This window comes from Lepidochelys kempii, chromosome 3 (genome assembly GCF_965140265.1).
Source record: "Lepidochelys kempii isolate rLepKem1 chromosome 3, rLepKem1.hap2, whole genome shotgun sequence".
Classification (NCBI taxonomy): Eukaryota; Metazoa; Chordata; order Testudines; family Cheloniidae; genus Lepidochelys; species Lepidochelys kempii.
The window spans coordinates 138,172,583-138,190,906 of record NC_133258.1 but is presented as its reverse complement, the minus strand read 5'-3'; the positions used below and the strand labels follow the sequence as shown (position 1 = coordinate 138,190,906).

The following is an 18,324-nucleotide window of genomic DNA, read 5'->3' as shown; positions in this document are numbered from 1 at the left end:
GCAAAGGAAGGGTCAACCTCCTTAAAAGTATTGCTGACACTAACTGGGGGGTGAGTAAAAAAACACTGCTGATGGTCTCCAGAGCTTTAATCCAGACCTCTTATCAACTATTGCTGCCCAGCTTTTGGATCAGCATCAAAATCAGAATTTAAAAAATTGGATTTAATACTAGTACAGGTTATGTACAGTGCATTTATTACCATGCCCTTATACGCCCTGCAGATAGCTGCTAGTGAAATGCCAGTTGCACTATGAATGAAACTACTGGACCTAAATTTCTGGGCTAAAGTTAATGGGAATAGCAATGATGAAAGTACCAAGAAAAAATGAGTATTTTGGGGAATTCAGTAGGCAACCTATTGCACACAATGTTAGAACTCCGCATGCCATTCCAGTTAAAACGTGGATGCAGGAGTTGATAGACCAGGAAAAGTTAAATTGACAGTCAAAACTTTTTATCATTAAAAATTAGTTGTGGATGGATGTCCAAAGTGGATTTAGATCTATTTTATAAGTCTAAGAGTAAAAAGGAGGCTATAGGTATAAAAAATGAAGTGTACCAGCATGCAGATGAAAAGTGGAATAGCTTTTTGTTAGTTATATAAAGATGGATGCAAAAAAAAAAAAGAGGAAGAATAGGGGCAGCTTATTGTATACCAAAATTGAGAATTAGAACATCTAAAAGAATATCTGATATTGCCAAACTAGTAGCAATAATGCTAGCATTAAACTGGATTTGGGATGTATGCCCAGCAGTGGTGGTAATTTTTTCCGATTCAATATCAGGCCTTATGGCAAGAAAAAAGGGTGTCTCCATATGTACAAGTGATTTAATCAGTGAAATTATATTTCTAATAACAGAGTTAGTACAGATGGGGATACATGTAACATTTGCTCAGATCCCAGCACATCTTGGGATAACAGGGAAAGAAATGGTTGACAAAGCAGCTAAAAGGGCTGTAAGAAATGGAAGGATTCACATAGAAATGCGTTGGGTAAAAAGGAACTCAAGAAGCCTACTACAGAAAAATTTAAAAGAGGAATGGCAACAAATTGGATCAATTAAAAAAGGTGAAGAATATTTTTTGAATTGTGCCTCAGAGTTGAGGATAATAATGTACTTCAGGGCTGGGTAGGAAAAATGAAGTGATTTTGTTTAGATCACTAACTGGCCATTGTGGATTAAACAAATATTTTTTAAATAAACAAACACAAAGATAGGCTGTTTGTAGGCTGTAAGGTAGAAGAAACAATTGATCACCTTCTTGGGGTATGTAAGATCTTTATAGTGAAAGGGGAAAAGCTCTCTGAGAAATTTAAATGACTTAAGGTAATAAAAGTTTCATTGTTCTTTAGCAAAGTATCAGGAATATGAGGTAATTTTAGAAGGGCGTTTTTACATTATCTAAAAGACACAGGGCATAGTGAGAGAATATAACCCGCTAGGTATTTAGGATTCAGAGTAGCAGCCGTGTTAGTCTGTATTCGCAAAAAGAAAAGGAATGCTTATGGCACCTTAGAGACTACCCAATTTATTTGAGCATATGCATCCGATGAAATGAGCTGTAGCTCACGAAAGCTTATGCTTAAATAAATTTGTTAGTCTCTAAGGTGCCACAAGTCCTCCTTTTCTTTTTAGGTATTTAGGAGTGATAGTTGGTGGTTGCTATAGACTATCCCGTCAAATCTGCTTCACTATTTAAAAAAAGGGGGGGGGAGGGGAAAGCAGGGGGGAAAGGACAAGATTGGGGCAACCCTGAGAAAGGAAAAAACTATTGAGCTTCTCCAGCCCCGTAGAGAGAACTGACAGTCTGCAGAGCCCCTACTCTTGTAGAAAGGAGGGTGTGGATCACCTGAGCTAAGAGGGGGGAAAGACTGAGATTTGCACTGAAGCCCTGTGAATTCTGAAGTGTACAGTGATACTTCCAGGCCCCTCTGAGGTAAGAAAGGCCCATATCCTGGATGGAGTGGCCTACAGATTTTTCTTTTCCTTTCTTTTGCTTTACCTTTTTTGCTATCTGTGGGCTGGTTTGTTGTTTCACCGAGACACCAGGAGGGGAGAAAACAGCCAAGAGGTCTTGACCGGGGGGTTGAGTGCCAACCCGCTAGAAAGACACACTCTGCAGCACTCGCGGAGGTGCAGGGGGTAAATGGACTCTGATACATGTGCTCCCCACATAGCTCCTAAAGGTGGCACTCTACCAAGGACAGATTTGTGACAATGCCCTAAATGGTGACTCGTCAGTGAACTTAGTCGAGTGTAACTGAGAGCATCATTTGGTTCAGCTATTCTTAGATGAAGTGGCTGATGAACTGGAAGTCATGCAACTGTGTGCGTATCACACTTGACATCCATGTATATATCTGTATGCACTTATTCAATAAGGTAATGCCGAATCTTCTCATTGTTCGCTGTATGCGCCAGGATTTCAGAATATATATTCAGTGTCTGATACAAACTTTTTTTTTCTTTTTACCCAAGAAGAATTTGCAAGGTAGTATGTTTTAAAGTATTTGTCAAGGTCTCTTTCAGAGAAGAGTTCTTCAACTGAACTTTCTCTTCTCGTGTACTTCACAGCAGTCTGTGGTGATCCCCTCTTCCTCTGTCATTCTTGGACATGAGAGGAGCTTTTTCAAATCTAAACCTCCTGACTCCCCTTGCAGTGATGTCTAAAAATGCAGAATCTGGATTGAATTCCTTTATTTAGGCACATAGGGCAATTATGTTACTGGCTCAATTTTCCTTCTCAAGCTTTTTTTTCTGTGCAGAAACTCTACTGCTGATTTGCCAAGCTTAATAGCATTTGTCTCTTCTTAATTTGATATTAGACAGTAAGAGATCTTTGTGCCAGTTGTTCACCTGCTTGAAAAGAATTTGATTGATAGTTTATTTGCCTTCTCTTCCTGAAATAATAAGTATCGTGAAGAAGCCTAGATTACATAATTGCCCCATGTATTAGCCTTTCATTGGTGAGGAGTGGGTTGAGGCATTCTTGGACCATGAAATGCCTCTGGCATCAGTATTCGTAGACAAAAACATGTGCTTTTTATAAAGTTGGTAACATGTCTTCCTCAGATTCCCCAGGTTAGAAAAGTTCTGATCTGCTATGTAGCTAAGACTCTTTGTGTTTCTATATATTTTTGTGGCACTGCAGCAGGGCTTTGAAAAGATGTTGGATTGACAACTCTAGGATTGGAAGTCCTCTCTCTAGCTGAAGAAGAGGTGGGATCTGTGTCCTGCCAAAGCACCCCAAGGCTCACTTGGAAGGACTGTGTTTAGGGATGACAGGATCCCTTACTCTTGACTGCTGCGTTAAACTTCTTTCCTCCTGCCCCCACTATACTCAACCTTCCTCTATCTTGAGAGCAGGGGTGGGCAAACTACGGCCCACAGGCCAGATCTGGCCCCTCGGAGCTTTGGATCAGGCCTGCGGGATCATCCCCCGTGGTGCCACAGGCCTCGCGCTGCTCTTACAAGCAGCCGGCACCACATCTCTGCCGCCCGACGGGGGGCAGAGGGCTCTGCGGGTTGCCCTTGCCTCCGGGCACTGCCTTCCCAGCTCCCATTGGCTGGGAACAGGGAACCGCAGCCAATGGGAGCTTTGGGGGAGGTACCTGGATGCGTGGCAAGGGCAGCGCGCGGAGCCCTGTGCTTCCCCCTCGCCCAGGGGCCGCGCAGGGGCATGGTTCCTGCTGCTTCCCAAAGCGGCGCGGCTTGGGGCCAGGGCAGGCAGGCAGAGAGCCTGCCCTGGCCCCGGTGCATGCCGCTGCCACCCCGGAGCTGCTTTAGGTAAGCGGCACCGGGCCAGAGTCTGAACCCCTCCTGCACCCCAACTCTCTCCCCAGAGCCCTCTGCTGCACCCTACACCCTCTTGCACCCCAATCCCCTGCCCTGAGCTCCTTCATACACTCCGCACACCTCCTCTGCCCCAATCCCTTGCCTTGAGCCCGTTCCTGCACACTGCACCCCCTCCCACACTACACACTACCTCCTGCATCTCAACTCCCTGCCCCGGCCCTGCATACAATTTCCCCACCCCTGATCTAGAGTGTGGCCCTTGGGCCAAAAAGCTTGCCCACCCCTGATCTAGAGTGACCTGGCAGGCCCCGCTAACTGCCTCCTTTTTCAGATGTTTCCATCCCCTGGCTATTGCTGTTCCCCCCACTCCCTGCTCTATCCCTACACAAACTCCTTACAGTCACAGTCTCCTTTCCAGCACCCACATGGAATCTCAGATATGCCCTCTCAGTACTTCTGATTTCTGGAGCTAACTGATGCATTCAAAAATCATAGCACACAAGCACAACAGTTCTGAGTATCTGGGGCTACATCCATATTATATTTGGCACTAGAATGTCACACGTACCAGTAGCTAATTCCGGCCTATCCCAAATATCTTTTTCAAAACCGAAAATGTACAGTGTGTCCAAACAAATGACCTGACAACTCTCACAACAAAGTATTATAGTAATAGAACTCAGTGTAGGAGGCTGAAACTCTGCTTCTAGCCCACTCTCGTATGTTTATGGATGGCAATGCAGTATATAATATGTCAAATCAGCCAGCGTTGAGAGACTTAGCAATAGTTAAGCGAACAGTGTGGTAAAGACATTTTCAGCCTAATCTCTGTCAGACCCGTTAATATTTTATGGGTTGTGGGTTTTCTTACTGCAGTCCCGGAAAGAAAGATAAGGGGGAAAGGGAAAAGCATATTACTTTGGTGTCACCATGCTGTTCCGTAAGATTAGAGGATCCCTTATGACCAATATTAAATCAATAGACTTGATGATTTAATAGTCTTGATTGGAGTTCTTATTCCCATATCTCTCCCATTCACAAACCACAGAGTAAAGGCACATTTCAAGTCCTATCCTGAATACTTTTTGCATGCAGAACCTCATTGAAGTCACTGCCGGAATCTCAGATATGCCCTTTCAGTACCTCCAACTTCAAGGGCTAACTGGTGTATTCAAAAATCATAGCGCACGAGGAGAGTAATAACTTCTGAATTGTTTTGCAGACATAGCTAAGGTGTGTTTGAGAGTGTGTCAAATTTTCAAAAGTGCCTAAGTGACTTTGAAAGTCAATGAGACTGGGATCCTAAGCTACTTAGGTCCTTTTGATGAAGTTACTTTGTATAAACAATTGTATGCATTATTAGAAATATTTAAAGGGACACTGCCAAGTTAAACTTAAATTTAAAGGTAATTTTGCTTGGTTATGTTGCTAATAACACTTTAGAAATCTCAAAGATAAATTTGCTTTCCTATGGGATTTACGTTTCTTCAGTTACATAGGAATTGCTCTACTGGATCAAACCACCTAGTTCATGAAGTATCTTGTCTCCCAAAGTGGCCACCACAAGCTACTGTAGAGAAAGGTACAAGAACCCTACAGATTGTTTCCTTCTAACCTTCATTAGTTTAGCTTATGCCCTGAGGGTTTATATTTATTCCAAACCTCATATTTTCTTTTTTCATCCTTGCTATTGTAATTCTGTATACTGTTGCCAACCATATAAATGTGCAATCCTTACAGTCATACATCTTGTATAGAAGAGTAAATTTATGTTCAGACTTAGAAGATTTGAAACTTTCTGGTGCTTCTTATTGACATGCATCAACATTATGATATCATCATTCAATGCTCTCCTTTCCCTCCAGGGGCTTGACCCTGCACCACTGAAGTCAATGGGAATTCTACTTTGGACTTCGATGAGAGCAGGATCATGCCTTTGGAGACCAGTCAGATCCTTCTCTCTCTGAGGAGAGAAACTGAGGAGATATGGATGTGAGAAAAGGCATTGAGTTGTTTTATTGTACTGTATCGCTGTAAATAAACCTATTAAAAGTTTTTAAAACTATTTATTCCTATTTGAGCCACCCTTTCTGTCCTTCCCCTTGTGAACCCAGCCATCCATAATCAAACTTACTTTAAAAAAGGAGACTGGTGGATTTCTTCTTTCAATCAATTTGTATCTGTCTGTCACTCTCTCTTCTCCCCTTTTCCCCACACAAGTAGAGATATAATTTAAATAGCTGCTAGATAAGAGAGTCTTCTGGTATTTACTCACTTGCACAGTGAAAGAATGAGGATATTAAAATAAAAAGGCATTTGATTTTAAAATAATTAGAGGGGGTGGGGTGTTTATTTATTTATTTTTAAAATAACCTGGCATTCATTGGCACAAGATATAGAATTTAATGGCTTATAAATACATATGAATAACAAGAATAGCTGCGGTTACATTAGAAAGTTTGTACCCATATGAAGATTATCCTATCATGTTTCAGGGCAGAACTTCTAAAAGCCTGGGGTCAAGAAACTTTCCTTCTGGTCATGTTGTTCCAAGAATGTCTGTTATGAGGGTTTGGTTCTTTACTCTGAAGCATCTGGTACTGTGGACTGTCAGAGACATCATGCTGGGCTACATCAATCATTTGTCTGTTCCAGGATGTCAGTTGCTATGCCAGCAGGACTGGGACTAATTTGCAGAAGATTACGGGAGCAAGAGGTGTTTGTCATGAAGCAGAGACAGAATTGGGGTTGTGGTTAGGTGGGTTAAGTGGGGAAGTTGCCTGTCCCTGAACCCAAGAGGGGGTTCCGGGGGTGGGTGGATTCAGGACAGCTACAAATTCCCACTCATCCTCTTGAAAAATTTAAAATACTCATGATGAAAGTGTTAAAGTGAGCGGAAAGGTGAAAAGAGAGTTTGCACATATTGCTCATGAAATATGGGTGAGCTAACAGAACTGTTTCATTCCTATAGCCAAGACTAACATAAGAAAGTGTAAAAGAACACATTATTAACCCATCCTTAAACTTTTGTAGCAAGGACAGGAGACAACAAATTGAATAGATATTTTTCCCATGTTGATGTTGTGACTGTAATCTCCTCCAATGCCACAAAGTCTCGCTGGTGTTTCTGTGCTAAACTTCTACGTCCAGGGTTTAGAGAGGCTATACAATATAGATCCATCCTGAAAAACTGAGGAATGGGATTTCAACCTAGTAATTAAGTATTAGGAATTTGCAACAATAGAGTCACCTCTTTTTAAAGTATGACATGAACATAAAGAAAGCAAAACTATAGGCATTTACCAGTTTGAACATTGTGTTGCACATAAAACTGTAACCGATTTTTCAGAGTGAAATTATGCATGCCATTGGTCCATCCTTGATAGAGTATTGTCAAAATTCCAAATGGCAGAAATTGTTGCGTGTCTATTTCATGGGTATATAAATATTCCAGAGCCTGGTTTGGCTTGTAAAGTTATATGGAGGGACTAGTGGAGAAATAGCTTAACCTTGTGGGCCAAGGAACTCAACTACCATAGGAAGTACAAGGTGTAACTATTACAATCCCACTCTTGTTATAGTATGGCTCTGCTGTCCTGACAGGAGAATTGTAATAATTGCAAAGTGTGTAGCCAATATCCTGGGACCTAATACTGAACAATGGTACAATGTAAATATAAGAATATGTGTAATACTTAGCATATGTAGTAGGTGACCCAGAAGTCACCTACTACAGGACTGGCCCATCAAAGAAAATAACAGAATGTCACTAGCTGTCACCTTCAGCCCCCAACTAAAACCTCTCCAGCACATCATCAAAGATCTACAACCTATCCTGAAAAATGATCCCTCACTCTCACAGATCTTGGGAGTCAGACCAGCCCTCATTTACAGACAGCCCCCCAACCTTAAGCAAATACTCTCCAGCAACCACACATCACACAACAAAAACACTAACCCAGAACCTATCCTTGCAACAAAGCCCGATGCCAACTCTGTCCACATATTTATTCAAGTGACACCATCATAGGACCTAATCACATTAGCCACGCCATCAGGGCCTTGTTCACCTGCACATCTACCAATGCAATATATGCCATCATGTGCCAACAATGCCCCTCTGCCATGTACATTGGCCAAACCGGACAGTCTCTACGCAAAAGAATAAATGGACACAAATCTGACATCAGGAATCATAATATTCAAAAACTTCAACCTCTCTGGCCACTCACTAAAAGACTTAAGGGTGGCAATTCCGCAACAGAAAAGCTTCAAAAACAGACTTGAATGAGAAAGTGCTGAGCTTGAATTAATATACAAATTAGATACCATTAAGGGTTTGAATAGAGACTGAGAGTGGCTGGGTCATTACGCATATTGAATCTATTTTCCCATGTTAAGTATCCTCACACCTTCTTGTCAACTGTCTAAATGGGCCATCTTGATTATCACTACAAAAGTTTTTTTCTCCTGCTGATAATAGCTCATCTTAATTAATTAGCCTCTTAGAGTTTGTAAGGCAACTTCCACCTTCTCTGTTTGTATATATATATCTTCTTACTATATGTTTCATTCTATGCATCCGATGAAGTGGGCTGTAGCCCACGAAAGATTATGCTCTAATAAATGTGTGAGTCTCTAAGGTGCCAGAAGTACTCCTTCACTTAGCATATATATTTATTGGCTGTGGTTTTGTATGCTAAGATAAATTTAAGCCATTCTTCATTCAATACATTGTCTATACTGAAGACTGTAGGGAAATCTCTTATCACACTGGTGCAGCTGGGAGGCGCGCTAAGGTGTACCAGCCCATGCTGTTTTAACACCATGTCATCTTCTAGACCTGTTCTAAAGGGAAGGGTTAGACAACACAAAGGCAGTAATTCTCAGTGAGAAATGGATGGAGTGAGTCAGTAATGAAGGTAGTGGGAATGCAGAGGAAAAGCTGTTGAATGGGAGAGATACAAATCAACTCCTTAGGAAGAGGAATAATTTTGGTACCATCTCTGTATTAAATAGTAAAAGAGCTGGGTGTTTACTCACAGGAGACAGGAAGAAATGTCACATAAAGGTCCCTTGCTGTAAATACAGAAAAGGTTAATTTTTTAAAAATGTTCTTTTCTTTCCCTACACCCCAACAGTGGAAGCTCTACATTTGGGGACGTTAATGGCAGCCCATGGCTATTTCTTTCCAATCTCAGACCATGTTCTAACACTAAAGGATGATGGCACCTTTTACCGGTTCCAAGTAAGTATGCTTAATATGTTCTTGGGTTGCTTAAATGAAGGTTTATATTAAGAGCAAGATGCTATTTATTGTAACTGTAATCGTATCGTCCCCTTTCAGTGGCCCACTTAATGATATCAATTCATCTTATACCTAAAAATGCTAATAGGACTATGTTCCGAAACTGTATGCTAATAATTTAAATGTAGAGACACTGAGGACCATCACAAATATGTACCTAAAATTATATGGGGGTGGAAATGTCCCTCTCTGAAATAACAATAATTCTAATGGCTTGAAAAGTCTAACAGCTGCAATAAAATTACATACAGCATAACCCTCCGTAGGACCCTCCTTTGTAAAGATCCAATGGAGTTCTGAGGTGTGGAATGAAACACATTATGGCTTTTTTCTCACAGGCCCTGTAGAGCACTTCAGACAGAATATTTCCTCTTCTGAGAGATGTACGTGTGTCTTCTACCAGCACATATTCGATTATGATCTAACATTTATAGTGAGAGATTTCTATGTTGATCAGTTGGTCACACTAGTGTTCATGGTAGAAATGAGCAGGTGTTCTAGTGCACAGTAGGAGAATACATCTGATTTTATATATGTTACTTATAGGTTTTTATTTTTATTTGCATACTTATTTGTACCTTTTTAATGTTATTATGCCAGTTTTAAAATTAGTTCTTTACTGTTTCATACAATGAATAGCTTGATTTCATGTTCTGTACATTGAGACAAATGTGATCCACAGTATTGATTGGATATCCTGGCGTTTGATAAATGTATTAGAACCAGAAAAGACTGTCTGATGGGGTGCTAGCATATCATCCCCCAGACATTTAAGACTAACTTTTACTTTAAAAAAAGAAAATGTAGTTCAAAGATACCTGAGAAGAACAATGTCTTTCAAGTGTAGAAGAAACATGACAGGTTGGAGAGTAATCCTACCTTCAGATCATGATCACCATTTTAGTTGTATACCACACCTCACCTTTGGCATTCTAGACTAATATGTTATGATTCGGTTGTTGCTCTACTACCCTTTTTTGGCAAAGCAGCATGATCTTTGGCCTAAAGCACACAGTATCAAAAATGTAGTGTAGATTTATAACTACATACCTGCAATACTGTCAATCTAACATGAAAGAACAGGAAGTTGATTTGGGCAAGGAGAGGGAGTGTTACTGCACAAATTTGACTAGTATTACAATACTAATACAATCACCATTACTAATCTATTCATATCCCGTACCTGGGAAATATAAGGCTTCCATAACACAACAAATCAGGGGCAGAAAAAAAGGTGGATTGGTATTAAATTAACTGTGTGCCTTACCATCCAGGGGTGGTAGCTGTAGCCAGCCTGTGCAGGGTATTTCAGGGAAGGCCCTTGTGTTTAACCTCTTTACTGATATGAGTATTTGATAGCAAACCAATAATGTGTAGAATGCATTTCTTCACAATAGATAGGCCAATAAATAAATAAATCAGTGACTCTGGGTGAAAATGTTTGGGAGGAACTTTTAATCAGTTTATACCAGCTGAGGATCTGCCCCATATACTCATATATAAGATAGATGGATATACACATGACTCATTAAATAAGGTAATTTCTAAAAGTGCCCCTCAATCCTCTGCTGTGGCTGCTGGTCTCTTTAATGCCAGGTGGTCGCCCAGTTCTGCTACTGCTTTGGAGCTCTTTACTGGAGCATTCATTAACTACTCTACACCTTGTCTGCACAGAGGAATTGTACTACAACAACTATACCAGAAGAGTTAAAGCAGTACAACCCCCTAGTGTGGACACAGTTATGCAGGTATAAATGCGCTTATACTGGTATAGTTTATTGACGGATGATAATGGGGGTAAGCTATACCAATACATGGCAGCTTTATACTGGTATAATTGAGTTTATAACTATTTTAGTAAAAATCTCACAGCTCTAACCAAAATTACACCAATACAAAAACTGTTAAATTAGGAGGTGGGAATGGCCCATTCAACCGGGAAAAGGTAAAATTATTTTACTTTGACTTTAATTTTTTGGGGAGGTGTGGAAAATCTCCCCAGGTGCATCAAAAATAGAACCATGGCTGGACAGAATCCAACAATTTCTAGACTACTGTGATACACAGAGAAAAAGCATTTGTAGTAGCCAATACTTCAAACTGCAGAGTCCATCCCTGCAGAGACTCTCCTACTACAGCGCAGTGACTTGCCATGCAGAAAATAGGTTAGCTGCAGTTATGTACTCTGTCCTTTTCTATGTCTGACAAAGGGTTCCAATCCCCTTTTTCTCTCTTGATAGTGTAATTATTTCCAGGTGTTTTTTGTTTGTTTTTTTTTAACAAGCTACTCCTCTGTATGAATGGCTGACAATATGAGTGGAGCTTATGTTCCACTTGTTCAATTGCCCTTTTGCAACCAAAATTATGCTTTTCTATTACTACTGTAGCCATCAGGAGGGCTGTAAAAATCATAAGTGCCCCCAGCTTTTAAAAAGTATGTGGGCATAGAAATAAGTGTTTTCAATTTGTACCATTTTTAGGTGCATCAGCACTAATTGTTCCTGGTGCAGTTCACCTAATATTATTGTTCAGAGGAGGAGATCTAAAAGTTACCAGATAGTTGCACACTTCATAGAGGACTAGATTTTGGTTAACACTAACATAGCCATTCAGGGAATTAAAAAGTAATGAGTCCCCCTGAAGTCCGTGAGCAGCAGGGCTTTTTTCATTGCATCCCTAGCACTGAAAGAAAACAGGAGCTGCACACATAATACCTACCCCCAACATATGAGCAAGTGGGTGGGATGTATAGCTGGCCAAGTATGGGTGGGGAGGGAAGCAAGCTGAACCCCAGAAAGAAGTGAAGTAATTTACTTCCCTCCCTACCCCATCAGAAGGAGGGAATTCCTGTCAGAATTCTTTCCTGGAACATCATGCAACTACATGTTTCCTTGTACTCCGTGTGAGCCAATAGTCTTTTAATCCAGCCTCATGTTTGTAAGTCTGCTTTCCTAGTGAAAAGTGCCTGACTCTTCTTCTCCACCTTCCAATCTTTCCCAGAACAACCTTCCAGTGATCGGAGTGTGACCACTTTCCAAACTGCATACCCATCCTGGCTCTCCTCACTTCAGTGGCAAGCTGGTGATATATAGCATGTCCACCAGGACCAAATTTGAATGAACTGACATAAGTCATTAAAAACTTCAGAAATACCGAAGAAGTCTCTTGTGCATGAAGGCACTTCTTGGCATACCTAGGGCTCCCAATGTCTCAAGGAAGTGTTCTCCCAAAACAGAGAAATGTTTACTGGTACTGTCTGAACAAGAACCACACTGTTAACCATCTATCCCTGGTACAGAAAGGATTTTACTTGTTTTTTAATTTAAATAAATAAATAGCCTAACATCGGGACAATGATGATAAACAATATTTACTAGTTGTTACATAGCACTTTTTCATCCATAGATCATAAAGTGCTTTATAAAACAGCTAAGAGCTATGTGTCTCCATTTTAAAAATGGGGAAAGAGACCCACAAAGAGGTTAAATGTCTTGCCTGAGGTCGCTAATAGAAGCACAAATAGAAACCTAGTCTCCTTAGTCCCAATCCAGTGCCTTATCCCCACTAGGATACAGTGCCTCCTGATGGATAGTACTAGAATAAGAATGGTATACTGTAATAAAATATGAATATCTCTTCCCTTGGAGGCAGTTTATCCTAATGAACGATTTTCATCATACAACATCTGAGGTTGCAAGTTGAATGCTTATGAAATATTTAACATATTTTTCCCTAAGGCTTTTTTTTTACATAGATATATCTGCCTAAAAGTTTATACAACATGACATAACATATAAAAAACCTTGGGTTTAGTCTTTAACTTGTAAGAGATGATGTCGCTGCTACTCTAATTAATGGAAAAATGACTCCCTAATAAAGATTTAAGGCTAAATTACGGGAAGGTGTTATAAGCAGCTTCTCAAAGGGCACACATGTAGAATGCAAAAGCAGAGTTAACATTACAGCCATGTTCTGGCTCCAGACCTTTTCTCCCCTGGGCATGCCTATTTATGCCTCTGTCATTCCTGGTTTGAAGGAATTAAAGGCCCTTAATGATTCAAAGGACCCATAAGCATAGCAGCTAACTTCTTTGCTGCAGGTCTGTGGCTGTATGAGAGTTTGCTCTTGGGTGTGTTTGTGTTAGGCATCAGTCAAAAGTTGGCCACCATACTTTTGTATAATTTCTTTCTGAAATACATTTGTTAAAATTAAATGAACATATGCAATAAAATACACTTAAACTACAAAAATTTTCAAAACATCAGTGTTGACAGGCATTAGTAAGTTTACATCTGTTGTGTCAGATATTCATCTATTCCTGTTGTTTATGCCACCCAAGACTATGGTTTTAACAAGATAAACTGAGTCAGACTTGCTACTTACTGCATGGAGTGGTTCTAGTAATTTAGTAGGCGTTAAGATAGAGAATTTAAAGTACTGCATTAATAAAGTCTCTCTTTGTATGTGAAATACATATAACAATATCAGGTGAATGGGATGAAGTTTAAGTTTCCATGTTGTAGATATTTAAAATATGTTTGCAGTCTCTCTACCTTTTCATATAACACAAGTAATACTCAGATGCTTTCATTTGTACTATTTTTAAAATCACTTTATTCTGGTAGATTAGGTTTTGTGCAGCAACGTATATACAAATGTAATGATATTGAGTGTATATTCATTTTTGTCATGCACAGTAGGAACCCACCCCGCCACCCAATGTCCTTATGCCATGTCTGATCAGCCTGGTATCAGCTATCCATTTGTGCATGTATAGGAAATCCAGGCTATAACTTTTGTGCCTTGTCTCTAAGCAAAGACCAAGGATGCTGTATCTTTGTGATAATCCCACCCCTGTCTATTGGTCAGATCAATATGTACAGATCAGTAATGTACAACTCATATTTTGGAGATGAATGTATTTCCTTTAAATACAGTCAAAGTTCTTAAATTATAATTAAATCACCAAGTCTTACAACAACAGATAAATAAAACAAAATTAAATATTTATGTGTAATATGGAGATTATTGGTTAAGGTTTCCATTCATTACAGGAGATGCATACAGTGAATGTTATGTGGTCTGATGAGTCAAGTGTGAGAATGAGAATCAGGATCCTTGTTATGAAATCCTGAATCTGTTGATGTCAGTGCCAAAAATCCCATTGATTTCAGTCAGGCCAGGGTTTCACTCTTGGTTTTCATACTCGTTTCTGTCACTGACTTCCTTTATCCTGGGCAAACCGCTCACTCTCCCTTGGCCTTAGTTTCCTTATCTTTAAAATGTGGATAACAAAACTTACCTACCATTGGAAAATGTTTGAGTTCCTCCAATGCAGATGTTAGAGAACATGAGGCATTTTAATATGTATATAATCAATTGTTTTTTATTTGATGATATTTTAAGATTATAGATCCCCATTTCTAGAGTTCATAACAGTCCCTAGCAGTTGTCTGGAGAGGAATGACAATATATGGAGCAAAAGGTTTACATTTGACATGAATATTCCTCACCATATACACTAATTAGACTAAACTGTCCCCTGGTGAACAGACCTTTCCCTTATAACTATTCAAAGGGAGGGATTAAAGTAAACTATAGGATCTTTCTCCTTTAAAAATACAGTTTAAACCATACAAACTAACAGTGCTTTATAAAAAGGTGTTGTGTTTGAATCAAAGTTTTTCTCTATTTGAAATAGCAAGCAGGGTTGCCAACTTTGGGTGGATGGATTCCTGGAGATTTCATCACATGACATAATCTTTGATTAAAGATTAATCTTTAATTTCTAGAGATTCCAGGACAATCCTGCAAGGTTAGCAACCCTAAAATTAGCAGGTGACTTCAATACTTAAAATTCTAGGATGATGAGGAGGATGATTTGTTTTATGATAGAGCCAAGATAGAACTGTTCTTAGTTCCTTTGCTAAATTACTAGCAAAATACCAATGCAAATAAATGTAATATGGGGATATATACTTGGATTACAGGAGTTGGTTTTATACATTTTTATTAGCAGAAGGGGCCTGGATATAGATTGCTATGGTTAAATTTAGAAAGTAATATAAAAATATAATCCAGATTGGACAACATAAAATTGCTTACCTAGAGCCACTTTTCTCTTTTTATAAGCTTGTAATGACCTTATAGAGACAATCTGTTCTATACAAACCAATCAGTTTGGGACTGTGATGATACTTTTGGTGCTAGATATGACCTTATTTCTCCAGCCACAGGACTGAATAGAACTGCCTGCCCAATTACAGATACATGTAGACCAAATGCTTTAAAATTGTAGTGATGTAAATTGGCAGCATTATTTCTGCCTGGGCTGATAAACACTATTTGATTTTCCCAAAACTATTCCGCAGCCCGCCTTCTTTCCAGCTATAAATAGGATGTCATGGCAAAGTAGTAAATAGGGAATGTTACCACTCATTCATGGCAAACCCCTTGACAGCCATTCCTCAGGAAAAATGAAATTTTTAACGACTGATAGGTCCTTCAGGTTTTCAACATTCCACTCAAAAAAGCTAATGTTTGATAATCTTCACTATGGAAATGGTTATCATACAAAATGCTTGTACTGCAACATCTCTGTAAATCTCCCAGTCAAAGCTTTCAATTGCCTGAAAATTGTAGAACATGTAATGGGGTTTTCAGGGGGGGTTTAATGTGTGTACCCTAAGGTATCTGTATTGTGAGGTACACAGCAGATAATTCTACTACAGTTGATGATTGAGGTGTGCAAAATAATTAGATAAAAACTCCACCACCTACTCAAACTCTGCCTAGGTTGGCAGTCACATGCATTTGGAAACCACAGTTCATGCACAGAGGAGATCATAAACATGGGCAGAGATTCTTTGCATAGCTCTGGGAGGTTCTTAACCAGCTGAGAGGTAAACAGCTAGTCTCCCCTTCCTTCTACACACACACACTTATAGTGAATCCCACGCCTCACTTACAAACACCCCACTCTACAATATGCCCTGGATCTCTTGTTTCTTATTTCTATAGGCCCGCCCCCCTCTTCTGTTCTTCCTTCCTTGGATAAGTTAAACCCCTTTCCTAAGTCTTTAGGGTTCATACTTTTCCTCATCTCCAGGAGATTCTTCATGGTCCACTATTTTACCCAGTTCTTAAATGCTGGGAAAGGTTGGGAGAGGAAGGAGAAGGATATAAACTAAATACTTGAATTGCAGAGATGCAAAGAGGCGTGTCACATATTTGAGATAAGACTAAGACCTATAGCGTCCATTTAAGAAAAGGACAATATTATTGCTCTGTCTGGAAGAACTGTTTGTTGGCTAAGAGAGAAAAGCTGCAACATATGGCTTACACATATCCAGTTCCACTCAAGGGATTGCTGTCCAAGACTCTGGGTGATATCAGTGTTAGCTTGTTTTAGTACAGCTTTAGGGCTAAATTCAGACTCCTGCATTTACAGCCATGCAGACTCAGGGACTGGGAAGGTGTGTGCTTTGAGAGTGGCATGCCTAGAGTCAGTATGTCTCCGTATGGATAAAGCAGGCATGATGCTGCCAAATACCTTGAGGAAACATATTTATTAGTGGGCCCTGCTGCATCTATTAAAAAAGGATTAGCATATGCTTCTGTTAATTTAGGCATAGAGTTGTGCATGGATTTTTGGGTGGGAGGGCATGTCTGTTTACCGCCATGTATGGGAGTGCTATGAGAAAGGCTCTCTGAGTCTCTCCCCAGGGTGGGCTGCCATTATTTAAGATTAACATTTAATCATTGGAACCTGGCAAAATGATCCTCAGTTTATGCAATGAGTTGTAATGTAAATTAACATCAGAGCTCTAGAACTGTGAATACCAATTAATTAGCAATGACAGACAAATGGAAAATATATTCCTGTGAAATATTTCAAAGGCATTTTAATTCTGCAGGGGGAACGATTTTTCATTTAGTAGCAATATTTCATGAACATTTTAATCAGAAATTTTTAGTTTTGACCATTTTTTTTGGAAATTTTGTTTTTTTCGTTTTGCTTTTTCACTTTTCACTTTCCGCCTTTTTCTCTTTCACCACCTTTTCTCTCGTTGTTTTCCATTGTACCACTGAAAAGGTGTGGGTGTGGGAGGATGAGGAAAAACAGAGAGAGGGAAGGGAAGGAAAAATAAAACAAACAAACAAAAAATCCACTCTAAAAAAAGACAACATTTTTCATTTTCCAGTTCCATCAGGGGAAACAATTCAAAAACAAATATTTTGTGAAAATTTCTCAATTGGACAAAAGGCCATTATTCAGCAAAAAGATCTTCCCTGTGAAAGAAAATGTGATGACCCCTGGGCAACATTGATGGGTTCTGAAGTCATCAAACCAGATTCATTGTGCTGTGAGGCCTTTGATGATGGTGGCTGGAAATACATAGTAAAACGAAGGGATATCCCAGAAGAGTTCCTTCTTTCTCCCCAAATGCAGGCTCAAACCAACACCAATACTGACATTTGACTATACTAATATGACATCTCAAATTTCATATTCGTGTATACATATGAATATTGTGTGTATATAAATACTAGAGCTGTCTGATTTTTTCATCAAACAAGGTTTTTCATTGAAATAGTCTTTTTCAAAAATGAATTATTTTCTTCATTACTTACAAAATATTAATAACTCTTAAAGATATCTTCCCCAACGATGTAAACAAAATTCTATTGAAATAAAAAAATTAATTTAGTTTGCAATAAAAGAAAAAAGTCAATAACATTTTAGATATTTTTCTAATGGAAAAATAAAGAAGTGCATTTTGAAGGCCTTGACAGTAATACAACTTTGAAATTTTGAATATTTTTGTGAAAACAGCCTGTCCTTTTTGACCAGCTCTAATAAATATCTACTAGTGAGTTGCCTAGAACCTTAACATATATTAATCACAAGTTCTGCAAAATCAGAGATTGAATGGGTCATAAAGAATGCAAAAACTTCTCACCTGTAAACGTTGATACTTCAGGTCGATGTGAGCATGTTCCTGGGGAAAGTAGGGCTGCCCTTTACCTGTTCCGTAGTTTTTCAATAATAATAATACTTCATTCTTCTTATCTGCCATTCTGGAACACTACACAAATACCATAAATAAGCATACAAAAGTAATTTGCCATTTTGATGCCTATTTCAAAATTGCTGGATTTATAGTACAGTGGATTTCCCAAGAAAGCATAAATAACCTTTACAAAACAGTGTCAG

At 39.3% G+C, this 18,324-nt stretch overlaps 1 protein-coding gene across 16 annotated transcripts in view; it reads left to right on the top strand.

Annotated features, from left to right (window-relative positions):
- Positions 1-18,324, top strand: part of RGS7 (regulator of G protein signaling 7) — a 428,859-nt gene that overhangs the window by 323,097 nt on the left and 87,438 nt on the right. For all 16 annotated transcript variants that reach the window (XR_012158163.1, XR_012158164.1, XM_073338225.1 and 13 more), the window contains exon 5: positions 8,941-9,047. Coding sequence is in view for 14 of the 16 variants with exons in the window: in XM_073338225.1 (XP_073194326.1) it covers positions 8,941-9,047 (107 nt within the window). In the remaining 2 variants the exon portion in view is untranslated. The remainder of the gene's footprint in view (positions 1-8,940; positions 9,048-18,324) is intronic.